Raw genomic sequence first — 17,492 nt, 5'->3', positions numbered from 1 at the left:
ATAGCAACATGAATTTGATGGGCATCCCTTTGCCTTGTGTTGGAATCATGTTAAACCTTGAGTTTTGTGCACATAATCTGTGTGGGTCTTTCAGCAACAGAGCCATGATATGATTAAGCCCAGGTAAGGATTGGCACACATCTTGCTCCCTGCATCTCACAAAGAAATAATACCTCAAGTGCTTGAAGTGCTTTAACAGAGCACTTCTGTGTGGTTGATGGTGTCTCCTTGCAGCAGCATCTCTGGAGCTGTGTGTAGGTGGAAACTTGAGCATGGAGAGTGAGAATGTTATGGATGAGTCTGGAATGGGTGAGAGAAGCTGAAAGTATTGGAAATGAGGATACAATCTAAAACTGGCAGAGCTGTGGTACTAAAAGGCTGAGAGTGGCTGACAGAAGTTCTTTAAGAGCATTGGGGATATAATAATACACTTATGTGTATTGTATATATACAATTATGTATCATGTACATCACATTATTAAGTGTAGTGAAGGACTTGTGGAATGATAATGGAGAGTGTTGAGGCAGGAGGATTCAGGAGGCTCCTAATTTTGGCCCTTCAGTGTTGGTCTGTAAAGCTGCTGCAGCTGTTTCTCAACCAGAGAAGAGCACTGGACGTGTGTTTTTTGGAAGCATCAGTGCTCTGTCTGTGCTGCCTGAGGATGGGATAATTTGATGGAGGTGTTTCCCACATTCACCAAATGGACCTGTCAGCTCTCATGGTACAGAATCTGAGCTGCTGTAAAATACTTCTGTGATAAGGACCAGTGAACATCTTAATTTATTGGATTTATTTGGTGTCACTGAGATCTGATCTGGAAAACATTTTCTTTATACTACTTTAATGCAGTTACTGGAGTGAAAAATTGATTTCAGATCTCTAGCCCAGGACTACTCCTTGTAAGCATTTTCAAAACACTGGTGCTTATGTGTCCAGAGGATTCCTGTTTTGAGCAGGTTTGATTACACCAAGCATGAAATTTTACCTTGTTCTGGTTATATTTTATAGAATCTGGCAGGATGCATAACTGGCATCTTCCCCTCCTTTTCCCTCAGTGTGAGGGCTTTCCTCAGAGCAGTGTGTAAACCCAGGGATCAGGAAAGTGAGTGCAGGAGCTCTGAAGAAACTGCAGTGTCTTAGAATTGTATTTACTGAACACTAATAATGGAGACTGCTGTGGTCTTTCAGGGTCTCCTGAAATTTCCCTTTAGTTTTTCTGAGCAAACCCATGAAATAACCTTTACACACAGTGCTGTCAAACACAGAAGGAAAGAAACTAATGGAATAATTTATCTGAAAGAGCACCAAGAGTTTGAGTTTCTTATTATATTGGCAGGTAGGTATTTCTTAAAAAATTGGTTTAAAATTAGTAGTGACACCTATTGAATTTGTATCTGCAGTCTTTCAGTGCTTTGTCAGCCATGGTGACCATATCCTCTCCTTTGTGAGGCTGGGAAATACTGGCATTGCAGCTATGGAAACTGTGGAACCCCCTTGGGAAGTGACACACAGACCCAGTGTGTTGTGTAAGATCACCCAGAATATGCACACCCAGCAGGGAATTGAATTGAGGATTCTCTGGGTCTAACTCAGCTTAAGTTGCAATGATTAAAATAATCTACTGGGCTCCAGTTGTATCACTGCTAAATCTTCTCTGACTGTTCCCCATTTTTGAGGGCAAATAACTTTGGTGGTGCTGGTAACTCTCAAACTGACAGACAATGCTTGTAAAACTCTTTGTGTTTTCTGCTCAAGAACCTTACAAAGATGAAATGAGATGTTCAGATTTTATGGCCATGTCAATATCTTAATACCATAATTGGATTTGTGCAAATTGTTTTAGGTTTCCTATGTGATTAGAGATGAAGTGGAGAAGTACAACCGCAACGGGGTAAATGCGCTTCAGCTGGACCCAGCATTAAACAGACTCTTCACGGCAGGGCGGGACTCCATCATAAGGATATGGAGTGTCAATCAGCACAAGGTCAGTCAGGACAGCCTCCCTGGCTCTAAAACTACTTTTTTTCCAAGTTATTCTGCTGGTAGGCTGCCTACAGGGCTGTACCTGATGCTGTTTTTTAACAGCTGCCAATTATTGTGATCACAGAATCCTTTTGATATTGGTTGTACTGTGGCGTGTTACATAACTGTGTAGTTCTCACAAAAAGGGTTCTGGGAGAGTGATTTCAAACAACTCTGCACTAGGAAACTTTGAATCCATATGCAGGTTGAAGAAGGTACCACAACAGGATGTGATAGTCACAATCTTCTCCATTGGTGATGAGCTTGTTTTTTCTTAATTTGCAGCAAGACCCTTATATAGCATCTATGGAACATCACACAGATTGGGTAAATGACATTGTGCTCTGCTGCAATGGCAAAACATGTAAGTACTTAAAAGTTTCAGAACTGCAGTATTTAGAAACTGTATACAAGTAAATTATCTGCTGCTTTAATTATTTTGCATCTTCTCTTAGCATGTAAAATTAATTTTTGATGTATATTTTAATTTTGGTAAATAGTGTAAGCAGCTGTTCTAATGAAAATTGAAATGTTATATGATTTTTTTAAATTTCTTTTGAAAAACAAATTAGACTAGTACAAATATGCTCTAAAGTAATATATAAGCCATTAAAATTTAGTCTTTATTCTTTCCAATTTAGTGATATCTGCTTCTTCAGATACTACTGTTAAAGTGTGGAATGCACATAAGGGATTTTGCATGTCAACACTAAGGACGCATAAGGTGAAAAACATTATCTGTAAATACTGTGTGTGATCAGTGCCATTCTTACAATTATTAAGATGTGGACTTCAAAAGGATAACATTGATTCATATTGTTATATTTATTTTATTGTAGGACTATGTGAAAGCCTTAGCATATGCAAAAGATAAGGAGCTGGTAGCATCTGCTGGGCTGGACAGACAGATATTCCTCTGGGATGTAAATACTCTCACAGCACTGACTGCCTCAAATAATACTGTCACAAGTAGGTACCTGGGGAGGGGAGGCAAATGCAATCCGTTTTATTGAGTAGCATAATCTGTGAGGTCAGTGTACAACTACAGATGCCTTTTTCTGTCTGTACATAAAAAATGGGCAAGAAATTTGAAGGAGGGGTTTGCATGCATTGAGTCCATTTGTTGTGTTATGTAATAGCTGGAAATCTAGAGCAGCCAACAGTCATGGCATTTAGAATAGAGGACAAATCTGTGTGAACTGTTTCTCCTGAACTGTGACATGCTGGTTTCTCTGAAACTTGATGCAACTTTAACTTGGGAAGATTTTAACCTCTCAACCAGCCTTTTATAGAAATGTTCTCTTAGCTTATTTGTTCCTACATTTTTCTGTGTTTTGTGATTTGGGGTTGGTTTTTTTCTTGGTATAGATGCTGAAAAACAGGAAGTACAGCTCCTAAAGCAGGACTTGATACATTTGTCAAATCTGTCAGAAGAATAAGTTACTAGATAAACTAGACTAAAAAGCACACAGAGTTACACAAAGCACTGATTACATCTAAGGATAACTGACTGGTGAGATCTAACTCACTTGAGAATGGAAGGCAAGCAGAAACTGTCAATTCTACTCATCAGGGTTAATTGTCAATGTCACCCTCATCTTTTAGGAAGTCACCTGTTCTGCTTCTCTCCCAGAAAGGCATTGTAGAATATATAGAATATATATAGAGTATAGGGTTATAGAATATCCTGAATTGTAAGGGACCCTCAAGGATCATTGAGTCCAGTTCCTGGCCCTACATGGGACAGCCCCAAAAATCTCAGCCTGTGCCTGAGACTGTTGTCCAAATGCTCCTGGGGGCTCTGGCAGCCTTGGGGCTGTGACCATGCCGTGGGGAGCCTGTTCAGTGTCCCACCACCCTCTGGGGGAAGAACATCTTCATGATTTCCAGCCTAAACCCCTCTGACACAGGCTTCTCCATTGTGACAAAATGTGATATTAAATTATGATATTAGGTTACAAATCCTGTGTCGAAAACTTGGCTCCATCTTATAAATAAATCATTGTGTGAAGTTTCACATTTTTACTGGCCATGCAGTTTGTTGCTATTCTCAGCCTTCTTGGCATACTGATGGTATGGATTTGAGGCTTGATGAAATGCCTGATTGTGCTCTCTAAATAGATGATTTTCATTTGCTGTGTCTGTGCTTTTCTGAGTTGAAGGACTGGTACTTTAATCTCCAAAAGAGGGTTAGGCTGGTTGGTATAGAATTCCTCAGCTCTGATGGTAGGTGTGATGCTAAGGAGCTGCCATATGGTTTTCACAAGTGCAGAGGTAGCATCCCTGCTCAAATAACACATTTCAGTGCTGCAGAGTAACTTCTCTGCATTTTTGCTGAACTACAAGAGGCTTTAATACAAAATGTAGAATTTTACTGTTACTTGGCTTGGAAAAAAATCTCTGCACTTGAATCCAAATGCTGTGTGTTACAAGATCACAAAGAAGTGTCATATTCCAATGACACAGTTGAGCAAGAATAGCTTCATGGCCCTGGCACAGAACTGTGGTGCCAAAAGGTCACCAAAATTGTAATGACCATAAATCTGAGGGGTTACTTTGTTTTTATGCAGCAGAAGATTAAGAATTGGAATGGAGTTTTCCTAGCACTATGCTCACTATAGTCTTTCTTAAAGCAACTCTTTATATGGGGCAGAGTGGCACTATTTTCATGAGTCAAGGAGTATTAAAATACCAGTTTTGAGTCAATAAGTATGTGTTTCAAATAACAGCATTGAAATTGAAAATGTGAATTTTATTTTGAAATAGCTTCTTCCCTGAGTGGGAACAAAGACTCAATCTACAGCCTTGCAATGAATCAAATGGGAACAGTTATTGTATCAGGGTCCACTGAAAAGGTAAGCAAAATTTGGTGGGGTTCATTTCACTTCAGTTCAATTTCAGTATAAAGAGACAATTTTATTCATTTTCAATGTCATGTCTGTAGCAGCTTTTATGTTTTCAATAGTGAGGGCAGACACTTCTCTGAAGTGGGAGTGCAAGTGTAGGATACAAATCCTGCCTCAGTCAGAAGATGTGATGTATCCATAGAGCTTTAATACATAGGGGAGACAGTCAGATCATCTTGTGTAACCCTCTTTGTCAGGGATCATTACATTTCCCCACAAGAGCTCTGATTTTGAGGACAGATGACTCAGATGATTATCAAAACTGAAGCAGTTGCTGCAGGTAGGAGAGAAGGTGCCAGCAATTTGCAAGATCCCTGCAGGAGGTGGGAAATGAAGGAGCTAATGAAGCTCAAGTGTTCCCAAGAGAAAGCCCTTGCTCTTTGTTAAGGAAGGTAAAACAGGCTTATATCTCTGAGTTGGTTTTTTTTACCTAATCTAACCTTGAGAAAATTTTATTTCCAAGACAATATAAAACAGAAAATAGGATACACCAGTGGAGCATCTTAGAGGATTCTCAGAAGCATAGTTTATGCCCACATGACACTGTCCTGTTTCCAGTCACTTCCATTCCTTAATTTCTTTATGACAGAAGAAGCCAGAACAAATTAATTTAAATTAGGAAAAGATCACATCTGATTATTAGAGCTGCATGAGATATAGTTATGTCTGTCTTGTTCAAACATATATTTTCAGTGATGGATGTCCACATGTTTGGAATAAGAGTTGATTCATTTGGAAAGATCTCATTTCTGCAGAGGTAGCACATTGGTGAGAAGAATGGTGTTAATGTCATTTATCCAATGTCTGTTCCCATAGGTTCTAAGGGTGTGGGATCCAAGGACTTGTGCAAAACTAATGAAACTCAAAGGGCACACAGACAATGTCAAAGCTTTGTTGTTGAACAGAGATGGCACCCAGGTATGTGCTTTAACCTGAGACAAAGGCATTTTACAGAGAGCAGAAAAAAGTCATTAGTCCATTTCAATGTAATTATTTAATGTCATAGATTACAGATATTTAGTGGTTAAGGGGGAGAGGCTGATGGGTGAAAGTTGATTTTATTACTGTTCATTTAAGTGTGCAGTGGGTTCACATAAAATACATAAATACAGGATTTAGCACCATTTTAGAGGAAAAATATAACTATATGAGTGATCAAATCTTTTTATGGGGAAAAATGTTTTGAAATCCTTACCTAAGTGTTTGATTGAAGTGTGCTGGTTGTTGCTCAGTGTCTTTCAGGCAGCTCTGACGGGACGATCCGCCTGTGGTCCCTTGGGCAGCAGAGGTGCATAGCCACGTACAGAGTCCATGATGAGGGTGTTTGGGCTCTGCAGGTCAATGAGGCCTTCACTCATATTTATTCAGGAGGAAGAGATAGGAAGATTTATTGTACAGATCTAAGAAATCCTGATATCAGGGTGCTGATCTGTGAAGAAAAGGCACCAGTTCTTAAGGTAATTGAGTTTAATTCAGTGAATCGTAGAATGTCTGAGCTTGGGAGTGATGGCTGAAGATCATCTGGTCCATTTCTCTGCCCTGCCCAAGAGCACTGGATGAGTTTTCAACCAGTTTTCTACCCCCATCAAGATGGGTTTTGAGTATTTCCAAGAGTGGAGAATTCACAACTTGTGCCAGTGTTCTGTGACTCTCATAGTATAAAAGGATAATTGCATGTTTTCTTGTGAAACAGTGGCTTGAGGTATAAATTGATTAAAGAATTCACATTGGCTAACAAGTGTTTACTACACCACATCTTCAGCAGATTGGCTCTGTCTCCTAAATTGCATCTGAAGTTTAATTGCCTGAAGAAGATGGATGCCTGGCAGCTACTGAAAATGTGCAAATTTGAACATTACTGAAATTGAATATGCTTCACACATGAGAAGTTGGGTTTATCAGGCTCTAGTACAGTTTTAAGAAACTCAGCTGGCATTGCCAAGGTTTTATACAAAAGGGGATTTTTCTTAGCAGCAGCATATGTGCACAGGACTGTTTTAGAATCTGTTACATACTCATGGGAACCAGGAGTAAAGTTGTTTGTGGGTTTTTTTGAACACCTAAACATGATATTTGCAGGCACAAGTCTGAATCTTTCAAAGAGGCTGTTTTTTTAATTTTTTTTTCTGTCTCTGACTTTAGTGACATGACTTTAGAACCTGCAGGTGTATAAGGAGTGTGCAATTGAAACATATGCTAATAGATATGAGCAGCCTGGCTTTCCTTGGGAGTGAACTCTAGCTTAGAGTGTTAAGATAAAATCCTGGATACATTAATTTAGTTCTGGAAAAGTCAGGATGTGAGATTTCAGTTCAAAATGGAAAATGAAAGTGCTGGTCAGCTGTACAAAGGTCAGAAGGGGCCTCTAATCTTGGCTACAGTGATCTGAGAAATGTAATGGCAGAGCCAAATATATAAAATTCTGCTTTTTCTATTAGAACTTCTTACATTCTCATTTTAACCATATGAAGTGTCTGAATACAAAGTAATTCAGAAAATCCTGTACTTAGGAAGCTGTCCATAAGGGAAGACTGCATCATGCTGGAAGTCACTCTAGCCACTGTGTTAATACACATTGCAACTATTATTGCCCAAGTCTAGAATTCATTTGTTGAATACTTGTAACAATTCCTCTGGATTTTCAAAGTTTCATTTTAGGTACTTTTCATTTAAACTTTGTATTTCTGCAATAAACTGAAAGTCATGCTGTTTCTGAGATACTCTGTTATAGGAGTGGGTCTATACAAGACAATACAAATTATCAAAGGGAAGCTAAGTTAAGCATGACTGAAAATTTGTTCTATTATTTAGATGGAACTGGATAGATCAGCTGATCCTCCTCCAGCACTTTGGGTAGCAACAACTAAATCCTCTGTCAATAAATGGGTAAGTGATACATTTTACAGTCTGTGAATACAATGGAGTAGTCATGGCATTTGGATGTACTGTGATGTGTAAGTTTTCTTTAGACTAAATCATAAAATACTAACATTAAAATTGCTCAAAATGTATGAAGCTTAGAATTACTTTCTTTGCTCTGTGGTTATGATGCTTTTAGAAATAAATTCTATTCCTTGGATCTGAGTAGTTAACATCTAAATATCAGCATGAACTGGCAGTGGTTACTCACAGGTAACAGCCGAGTTTATGATTTTGAATGTGATGATTATGAATGTGTCATTATTTTCTTTCTTTCTTTAGACTTTGAAGGGAATCCATAATTTTAGAGCATCAGGAGATTATGATAATGATTGTACCAATCCCATACCACCCCTGTGTACACAGCCTGACCAAGTTATAAAAGGTAAACAGCTGTTTTGCAGAGGACCTTGTAAAATCTCTTTTCTTTAGCACAAGTGATTGAGCTTTAAGATTGACTCAGTTTTTTAAAAGCTTGATACTATGATTTCAACTAGAACAATGTGATTATTGTCTGTCCACTGTTGGTTACAGTTAAAATCATGTTTAAACCTTGGTGGTAGCCAAGGTTTACACAAAAAATTGAAACCAAAGAACAGCATATGTCATGTCATGCAATTTAATTTAATGTGATATTAGATAAAAATGACAGCAGTAACCTTAATTCTTGTTTGTTTGCCAGGGGGTGCTAGTATTATTCAGTGCCACATTCTTAATGACAAGAGGCACATATTAACCAAAGACACAAATAATAACGTGGCATACTGGGATGTCTTGAAGGTAAGAATGTAATTTCAGATTTTCTACTGTTGGATGATTGATTATTTTGTGCCACTTTTTTATCTGTACACTTTTACTGTTTGAGATTTCTGTGGTAGAAAGTAAATCATCTTTCTGTCTCAGGATTTCATGAAAGGTTTGCCTTTTGAAAAAGGAGGGGCATTTCTGAGCTTTTTTGTAGCTTTCCCTGAGGTGAGGTTGATATCTGCATTCACCTGAATTCAATCCACTATTGACATCTGCATTCTCCTGAAGTTCAGACCCTTGAATTTGTTCCAGGAAATACTAATGTATGTTTTGATGCAGTTTTGTTTCAAAGAGGGCTTATGTTTGCTGGTACCTCAGGAAGGCAGGAAAATGAACAGAAGGAAGCCTGGCTCCTGCCTGGTGTTGCCTGGGGAGACTTGGTGTCACATTTCTTTATGTTGTTTTACCCAATGATTGCTCAGAGGAGAGGGGAAAGAGTGCAGAGAGAAAGGACTCAAATCCCACATCAGTGAGGTGGTCAGCAATTTCTTCTCTGGCAAAAGCCTGTTTAAATTCTAAATATTTTCTTGTTCTTGAGCTATGCAGTGCAGCAGCCAAGATCAGTAATGAGGTAAAGCATGCTCAGCCAACTTACTGAGTTGTTGAATGAAGTGAAAAAGAAATTAAGTTGGAGGATACAGATATATACTAAAAATTATCTAGATTATTTTTGGAAAAGTTTTCTTTATGTCTGTATTTAAATGTGCAATGTTTGACAAAAGTCAAATGGTAATGGTAATTTTTACTTTCATTCAGGTATTTTTTTCTTTGTAAGGCTGTGAGTCACTTAATATATGTTTAAATACATATTCACTGTAGAGGTGAGATGATTTGCTAGGTTAGTGTTGCTCCCTGCACTTGAAAGCTGAGACTTTATTGAGGGTGCAGGAGGAAGAGAGGGAGGTTTTCCTACCTGAAGCTGCACCCTTCAGTCTTTGCTTCCTGTAACTTTTCCTGGATTTTGAGGGAATAAATTCCAAGGTTGCAGTCCTTAGTGTTTGCCTAAAACAACTATTTCAGGATGACTTTGCGGGTGGATTATAATAATTTGGATTTTAACAGAATTACTTAAAGGACTTTTAAAGTAAAAGTATGATAAAAACAGAAATAAAGCATCTGCACAGAAATTCACTCACTGCTGTTCCCATTGCAGTAGTTGAGCTGAATTAGTTGCTAGATGTGCTGGAAATACTGGTGTTTGATGGAGTACTGAAGTATTGGTACTGATGGGGAGAGAAATGACAGGGGCTATTAGAAGACAGCATTCTACTCAGTGTAGGGAAAATATTTTCTAATAATCTGAAGTAACATTTCCAGACCTCTCTACTGGCTTCATTCCACTCCCTCAGAGATAAATGAAGAATAAAAATGACTTACAATATAAATAACTGTTTGACTTTTTAAAAAAGATTGAACCTTTAACTTGGATGTTTTTGGACTGCAGTGTTCAGGAGAGATCATAAGTCACAATCATTCCAAGTGTGTATGAAAATCAAGGAAAAGTCTTGAGTGTTGATATGACTCAGTACTTGTACATTTCTTTTGGTGAACAGGCATGTAAAGTTGAAGACCTTGGGAAAGTAGATTTTGAAGAAGAAATTAAGAAGAGATTTAAAATGGTTTATGTGCCAAACTGGTTCTCAGTGGACTTGAAAACTGGGGTGAGATACAGCTCCTTCATCTGTTGTTTTAATGTCATGTTTTGCTTTTTTTCATGTATTGTTTGTTCAAAAAGGTTTTAGTTTGTTAACTTTAGGAGAACATTCATTGCTAATCTGATGGATTAAATTTATTTTCAATGAAAACAGCAAATTTTATTTCTTAATAATTGGAGTAACATATTTTTTAATTAATTTGTGGTATAGTCCACCAATACCAATTATGAATTAATATACAGTTTGGTAAACAAAGTGCGCTGTCATGCTTTCAGAAATTCTTTGATTTGTAGGAGCAAAGTTAGAGATTTATAGACTTACTTAATCCCAAACTATTACATTCCTCATGGTCTTTTGCCAACAGATGTTGACAATTACTTTGGATGAAAGTGACTGCTTTGCAGCCTGGGTTTCAGCAAAGGATGCTGGATTTAGCAGTCCTGATGGTTCTGATCCAAAATGTAAGTTTTAACTAATAATAAAGTTTTATTTTAACAAAGAAATCAGAACAAATTCCAGTATATATGTTTTGAAGTATTCCAGTGCCACCCATGTCAGTATCTGGTTGGATTTTGAGGCTTACTTTCTTAATATTAAATTCTGTAGCATATTCTCCAAAGAAAGTATTTCCTTTTTTTCTGAAACAGTCATGTTCAGGGTTTACATCTAATTTTGTTTTAAACTTTTAAGATGCAAAAGGGAAAAAGTAATGATAACCTAACGTAGAGAATGCTAAAGCAGAAGAGTGATCCAACAGCAGGGATTCTAAAATCAGCTTTCCTGAAACATTGTAACATGCAGCTCTCAGATTGTGACAAGCAGATTTCAGTGCCCATAAATAGTTTGCTCTGGGAACAGGCCTGCTCAAACTCATGGGGAATTTTCAGCTGTGGATCAAACGGACATTCTTGTATTGCCCATGTTTTTTTGTGTGATTGAAGTTCTGCCTCACTGTGTGTTGACAGTAAACCTTGGAGGGCTTCTGCTGCAAGCACTTCTGGAGTATTGGCCTAGAACACATATCAATCCAATGGATGAAGAAGAAAATGAGATAAACCATGGTTAGTATTTTAATATTTTCCTTTTTTATTACTTGTCCATGCATTGTTTGTTTATATGTTTCTTAAACAGAGACATTTGTTGTCTTACACCTATTTCTCTGTGCATTATAGACTTCATGTTTATTAGCACTTCTGAATTTGCTTTACACTAGAAATGTATTGTACTTCTGAAATTATCAGCAAAAATCTTAGATCTCTCTGTAAAAAAAAAAGTAGGGGAATAAATGATTCTGAAGTTATAGAAACATGATGAAAAATACTGATGAAAAACAGTTACTGGCAAACTGAGGCTTGACTTGGAAAAGAAACACTAGATAATGGCAGTAAATAGTAATAATTCAGTTATCCAACATTAGCAAGTATTCTCTTGACTTAATTCCAGTTTTCTTCTAGGTATTGTGAACAAAATAAAAGCTTTATTGGGAAAAATACTTTCAGTGTAATAATGCATGAAGTAATTCCATAGAAAACTCCTTAAAGTCGTGTTTAAGGTAATAATGCCAAGTCTAATCAGGCCTTAGATGAAAGCCATGTGAAATGTAAGGTAGAGGCTGAATTTGGCAAAATAAGAGACTCTGTAAGTCCTGAGTTGGAGCTCAATTCAGCCCAGGTCAGAGTTAACTAAGTCTCATTTTTGGTGATTAAGAAATTACTTTCTATAGATAGATGATGCAATTAAGAAAACTGCACATTCAGCATATCTCACTGCTTTGTGACAAGACTGTGCCAAGAATTGGTTGCTTTCTTCTTTCAAAACTGGCCTCCAAGGAGGTTTAGAGCTCTTGGCAGACTCCTCTGGATCCAGCTGCTGATTCTCAGACTGTTGTGGGTTGGCAGTTGGCAGCTTAGAGCCAGACAAGGTTTGAGAAGTGTCACTCACAGGCTTCTGTAGTGTTGGATTATTGATGCCACACTGCTTGTTCCTGTATAGAGGTGTGGATTAGTGGAATGTTTGGAGTATTCACCACAGAATATTTTCTTTGCTGTTCCAAAAGAAAAAAATTAGGAGATTGTCACTGAGCAGTGACTTGAGAAGGTGAAGTGGATGCTGGCATTTTTGTAGAGATACAAATTTAAATAAACACAAATTATGTGCAGTGTTGTTCCTCTCAATTGTTCAGAGAAGTGTTATGAAAAAAATCTTTCAAACTATAGGAGTTTTCAGTATCATGTTTACCCCTTCCAATACAGATTTTCTTTTTTTGTTTCTTTGCTTGTTACAATTTCTGACCTTTCTTTGCCTACATGTTTCTGGTTAGAAAGCTGAGGAATCATTCATCTCATCAGTCTGTGCCATTTAAATTTCTTAATGTTGCTTGAATTCAACATCTCTTCAAATACAGTAATGAGGTGCTACAGTGTAATGGAGATGATTTTCCCAAGTGCAAGTCAGGCATCCAAATTCTTCTACATTGTTTCAAGATACCTACTGATTAGAAGCTGCACTGTTCAAGAGGTGTATAAATAATGCTGATTTTTCTTTAATCTTGTCCTATCCCCCTGATATGGAATCAGGTTTTTCAGTCTTTGAAGACCATACTGCTGTAATTAGCTATAACGAATTGAATTTATAACACAGGAAGTTCAAGGCACTGTGAGTCTGAGCTTTACTAGTACAGTGTTTTGACATCTGGCAGATCCAGGTAGAAGAGCAGTGCAAACAACCCTTCAAGAGTTCTGTACTGTCACTCTAGAGGGAAAACAGTCTTGTCTCAGCAGAGTCTCATTAGTTGATTCCTAATTTTACTATTGTTCAGTTTGACAAAAGAAATGGGGGAAAAAACTCATAATTGGGTTTTGACTCCTGGCCTTTTTCCTTTTTTCACAGGCTTTTGAAACTGGCCTGCCTCTCTTTTATATACTTGCTGTATCTTGGAAATGGGGATTTTCTTGGTTTTCATGAGGTTATGAGTTTATTAATTTACAAAATGTACCTGCTGTAGGTGGAATGGGTGCCCAGTTTTAAGGCCTAGTGCAGTCTCACTGCTGTTTTATGTGGTTTTTTTCCAACAGTGAATGGGGAGCAGGAGAACAGAGTCCAGAAGGGAAATGGATACTTCCAAGTGCCACCACATACACCAGTTATTTTTGGTGAGGCTGGAGGACGCACTTTGTTCAGGTATAAAAACTTAGAAATTCAGTGGCTGAGCAATCCCTTTCTTAGTGGAAGCAGGAATGTTATCAAAAATGTTATTTTGCTCTCTTCTGTGTACATTTAAGACATAACCTTGCCAGGCAAAATAAGCAGCTGTTGATGATGATTTGTCCAACTGAGCATGTGAGTTTGAGCATCAGCAAAGTGTGGGGATTTAAAGCAGTAAGAGTTGTGTCTAGTCCTTAGTTGTGTGTGATATTTTTGGGTGCCCTCTTTCTGCAAACTGATAAATTAAACTGTGTTTTAGGATGAAATTGTGCTACTTTAGATTGTGTGTTGTGCTGATCTCTGAGGATGAATTATTCAGGAGCTGCTACTCACTAGAGAATTGGCTTCTGCTCCCAAAATTAGTTGATAAATCCAGTAGAAGGTCCTAATCTCTGGCAGGCAGGAACACAGGCTCTGTATTGTAAAATGTGTACTGGTTACCATTCTATTTCTTCTTGTTCTACATTGAAAAACCCAACTGTGATATGTGATACATCAGAGACATTTTAATAGTGCTGCAAAACAAGTGTTGATCTTGCAACACTGTAAAATTGTTTGATATTTACCGAGGTAGTGGATTTTAAATTTAAGGGGTGGGGCATGTTTGATTTGTTGGTTTTGTTTCCCAGGCTGAACAGGCCCCAGAATGATATAACTTTTAGTCAGTGAAACAAGGAAACCATTTTCAGCTTGGAGAACTGACTTTTTTCCCTGCAGTATCAATGTATTTATGTTACACCTGGGGCTTAGTATTTGCCTGCATTGTGTTCTGGTGGATCTTCCCTCTGATGCAGCTGCTCCTCCTCCTCAAGAGAACACTGGAAAGGCCCCATTGGAGGGAGCAAGGCATATTTATGGGACCTAAAAGGTGGCTTGCAGGACTCTGCCAAAATACCTCATTGCAATTTATAAAATGAAATGTGTCTTTTTTCCATCATTGCATGTGCACATTTCCTAAAACTGGTTTTATTCTTTCCTTCAAGTGAGAGCTTAGCAGATGCTTTACATGCAAAGCTCATTTTTCTCAAGAGGAGAGAATTGCTTTATGCCAGGTGCCTTTCCCCTTCTCCTGACAGTTCTGTATTTTAACACACAACCATAACACAATCCAGAGCAAAGTACTTTTATCTGTTTCCTGTGTCATAGCTGTAGTCTCCTGAGATCCTACTCTCTGTTTCTGGGATTTGTCTTCCTACAGCTCCTTCTGCTCTTTACAGAAAATAAATAATCTCTTCCCCAGTAAGTTCATGATCCTAACAGAGTTCAGGCTCTCTGCCCATTAAAAGGGCAGAACCTCTCCTGAAAGCTTTTTAATGGAAATGGCAATAATTGTTGTTACAATAAAGGTTATTTCTGTGTGTCTCAGGTTGCTATGTCGGGATTCAGGTGGTGAAACTGAATCCATGCTTCTTAATGAAACAGTGCCACAATGGGTAATTGACATCACTGTGGATGTGAGTATTGGGTGTATAAGTTTGGCTTGTTTTAGTTTTTTTTTTTAAATGTAGTACAATTAACTTTGCAGTATCTGAAATGACATTTTAAATTTTCGCTGTTTGTATTTAAAACAAGTGGTCTCAAGGTCTGCAATCAAGACCCTTTGAGATGCATCATTTTTTGATGTGTCTAGTTAAAGTACTTCTTGCTCAATTTCTTTTGACAGACTGTCTTAGATAAAGAATTCAAAGTCCTGTGCATAATTGGTATCCTTTCCTGGTGAGGAGCTCAGGAATAGAGAATACACTTCATATTGCTGCTGTCTTTTGATACTATCTAATTGCCTTTGAAATAAATGATAATTTATATTCAAAAGCTAGATGATCTGTGCATCATCTAAATTGAAGTGTCTCAGGAGTATGAGTAATTTGGAAGTTAGCTGTGGTGGGGATGTTGATTAGGAATCTCTCATGAGTTTTGATAATTAGGAGCTGAATATACTTCACATAGCAGCTGCTGCAAATAGGAGCTGATAATGGTTCATCCTAAATTAACACTTCTAAAACTTGTTTTCTTCTAGAAAAATATGCCCAAGTTCAATAAGATTCCCTTCTACCTCCAACCTCATTCATCATCAGGGGCAAAAACTCTAAAAAAGTAAGTAATGCAAATAAGACTATTAACATTGAATATCTAAATTGCAGAAAAAAACTGCAAGCTCAAGGGGAAAAAAAAAACCAAACAAACAGCAAAAAAACCACCAAGCCAATTCACTGATTCTTCCAGAGAATTGTTTTGTGCTCGATGTATTTGTAGAAGTTCTTAGTCATTTAGGAGCATTGCTCTAAAGCACTAAGTTATGTCAGAATATTTAAAAGCACTGTGGATTTGGGTTCAACAGGCAGTTGTTCAAGTTTATGCTAAGAAGTGTCTAAGAACTGCCTACTGAAATGGGACTTTGTCTTTTGTGGTATTTAATCAGAAAACAGATGAATTTATAGATTGCTGCTCTGTTCAGAACCACAGCTTTGTTTCCTGTTGCCAACAGAGATGAATAATTGCTTTTTGAAAGGAAAAGGACAAAAACTGCCAGTAGGGAATGCAAACTAGTTTGCCAGTCACATGAGCTGTAACTGGGAGCTGGGTTGGTTAGAAATCAATACAGATTTTTATCTGGCCTTTTGAATATCTCAACTCCTTTTTTGAGTTATTTGCTGTGTGACTCTTTGGCTAAATTGCTGTTATGATCATGGCATTCTGGATGATCCTGATAATTTACTACCAGACAATATAGAGATGATCTCTCTGTAGTTACATAGTTTGCTACAGCTAAGGAAGGGGTTGTGAAGATAAGAAACACAGTTTGTTTCTCAAGTTTTTTCCTGACAAACTCCTCTATCTCCTGCAGAGACCGGCTGTCAGCCAGTGACATGCTTCAGGTGAGAAAGGTGATGGAACATGTGTATGAGAAAATCATCAACTTGGACAATGAGTCTCAGACAACGAGCTCCTCCAACAATGAGAAAGCAGGAGAACAAGAAAAGGAGGAGGACATTGCTGTGCTAGCAGAGGAGAAGATTGAACTTCTGTGCCAGGACCAGGTAAGTTCCCTGCGATCAAAACCAGGCTCTAGCAGTGAATTGGTTGTGCATTTTTGAGTTCTGAGCTTATAATATGCTACAGATTACCTGTTAACTTTAAAACTAAGTAAATGTTTTGACAATGTTAACTTAGTGCTGACACAAGTTTCTGACAGTTGCAGATAGGCAGATGAAGGAATTTTCATAATAAACCTGTTTAATTTGGTCTGGCATGGGGCCCTTACAGGGTTACTTGCTCATGGTCAACAAATGGCCTTAATACAATTTCATACAGTTGTATTTTTAACATTTCTGGAATTTTTGAGTTCTGCTTTTTTGGCAGTTTTCAAGATTGGTCTGAAACCACTAATTGCCTAATAAGTGTAATGGAGATTAGGCACTGAGGAGTAATCTGAAGTTACATGTTACTCTGCTAAAATCTTTCAGTAATGCCTCAGGCTTAGTTGCTAATTGAAAAATCTGAGCTTTTGCATGGTGTGGCATTTTCTGGTGTCCCCTGTGGCAGGAAGGAGTTGAGAATCTGACTCCATGTTCTTAGAAGGCTAATTTATTATTTTATGGTATTGTATTATATTATATTAAAGAATGCTGTACTAAAACTATGCTAAAGGATACTTATAGAAGGCTTAACAAGATACTGATGAAAAACCTGTGACTCTCTCCAGAGTCCCGCCACAGCCTGACCATGATTGGTCATGAAGTAAAAACAATTCACATGAAACCAATCAATGACTAGTTGGCAAACAATGTCCAAACCACATTCCAAAGCAGCAAAACACAGGAGAAGCAATCAGAAAATCATTGTTTTCATTTTTCTCTGAGGCTTCTCAGCTTCCCAGGAGAAGAAATCCTGGTAAAGGGATTTTTCAGAAAATGTGATGGTGACAGCATGGCTCATCTTGGTATCAGTTTTCAGTTTGGTTTGCTTTGTATTTTTTTA

At 37.8% G+C, this 17,492-nt stretch overlaps 1 protein-coding gene across 1 annotated transcript in view; it reads left to right on the top strand.

Annotated features, from left to right (window-relative positions):
• WDR48 (WD repeat domain 48) overlaps positions 1-17,492 on the top strand; it is a 32,091-nt gene that overhangs the window by 7,236 nt on the left and 7,363 nt on the right. Inside the window, exons 2-18 of the mRNA XM_071428521.1 lie at positions 1,845-1,985; positions 2,309-2,387; positions 2,665-2,747; positions 2,863-2,992; positions 4,790-4,878; positions 5,746-5,847; positions 6,162-6,386; positions 7,741-7,815; positions 8,131-8,233; positions 8,531-8,628; positions 10,209-10,316; positions 10,675-10,771; positions 11,276-11,371; positions 13,385-13,490; positions 14,881-14,968; positions 15,532-15,608; positions 16,360-16,552. Coding sequence (XP_071284622.1) covers positions 1,845-1,985; positions 2,309-2,387; positions 2,665-2,747; positions 2,863-2,992; positions 4,790-4,878; positions 5,746-5,847; positions 6,162-6,386; positions 7,741-7,815; positions 8,131-8,233; positions 8,531-8,628; positions 10,209-10,316; positions 10,675-10,771; positions 11,276-11,371; positions 13,385-13,490; positions 14,881-14,968; positions 15,532-15,608; positions 16,360-16,552 — 1,890 coding nt within the window. The remainder of the gene's footprint in view (positions 1-1,844; positions 1,986-2,308; positions 2,388-2,664; positions 2,748-2,862; positions 2,993-4,789; positions 4,879-5,745; positions 5,848-6,161; positions 6,387-7,740; positions 7,816-8,130; positions 8,234-8,530; positions 8,629-10,208; positions 10,317-10,674; positions 10,772-11,275; positions 11,372-13,384; positions 13,491-14,880; positions 14,969-15,531; positions 15,609-16,359; positions 16,553-17,492) is intronic.

This window comes from Agelaius tricolor, unplaced genomic scaffold (assembly GCF_023055355.1).
Source record: "Agelaius tricolor isolate 1412-34295 unplaced genomic scaffold, bAgeTri1.0.p SCAF_6, whole genome shotgun sequence".
Taxonomy (NCBI): Eukaryota; Metazoa; Chordata; class Aves; order Passeriformes; family Icteridae; genus Agelaius; species Agelaius tricolor.
Note: the sequence above shows the minus strand (reverse complement) of the source record. Positions and strands in the feature narration are given on the sequence as shown.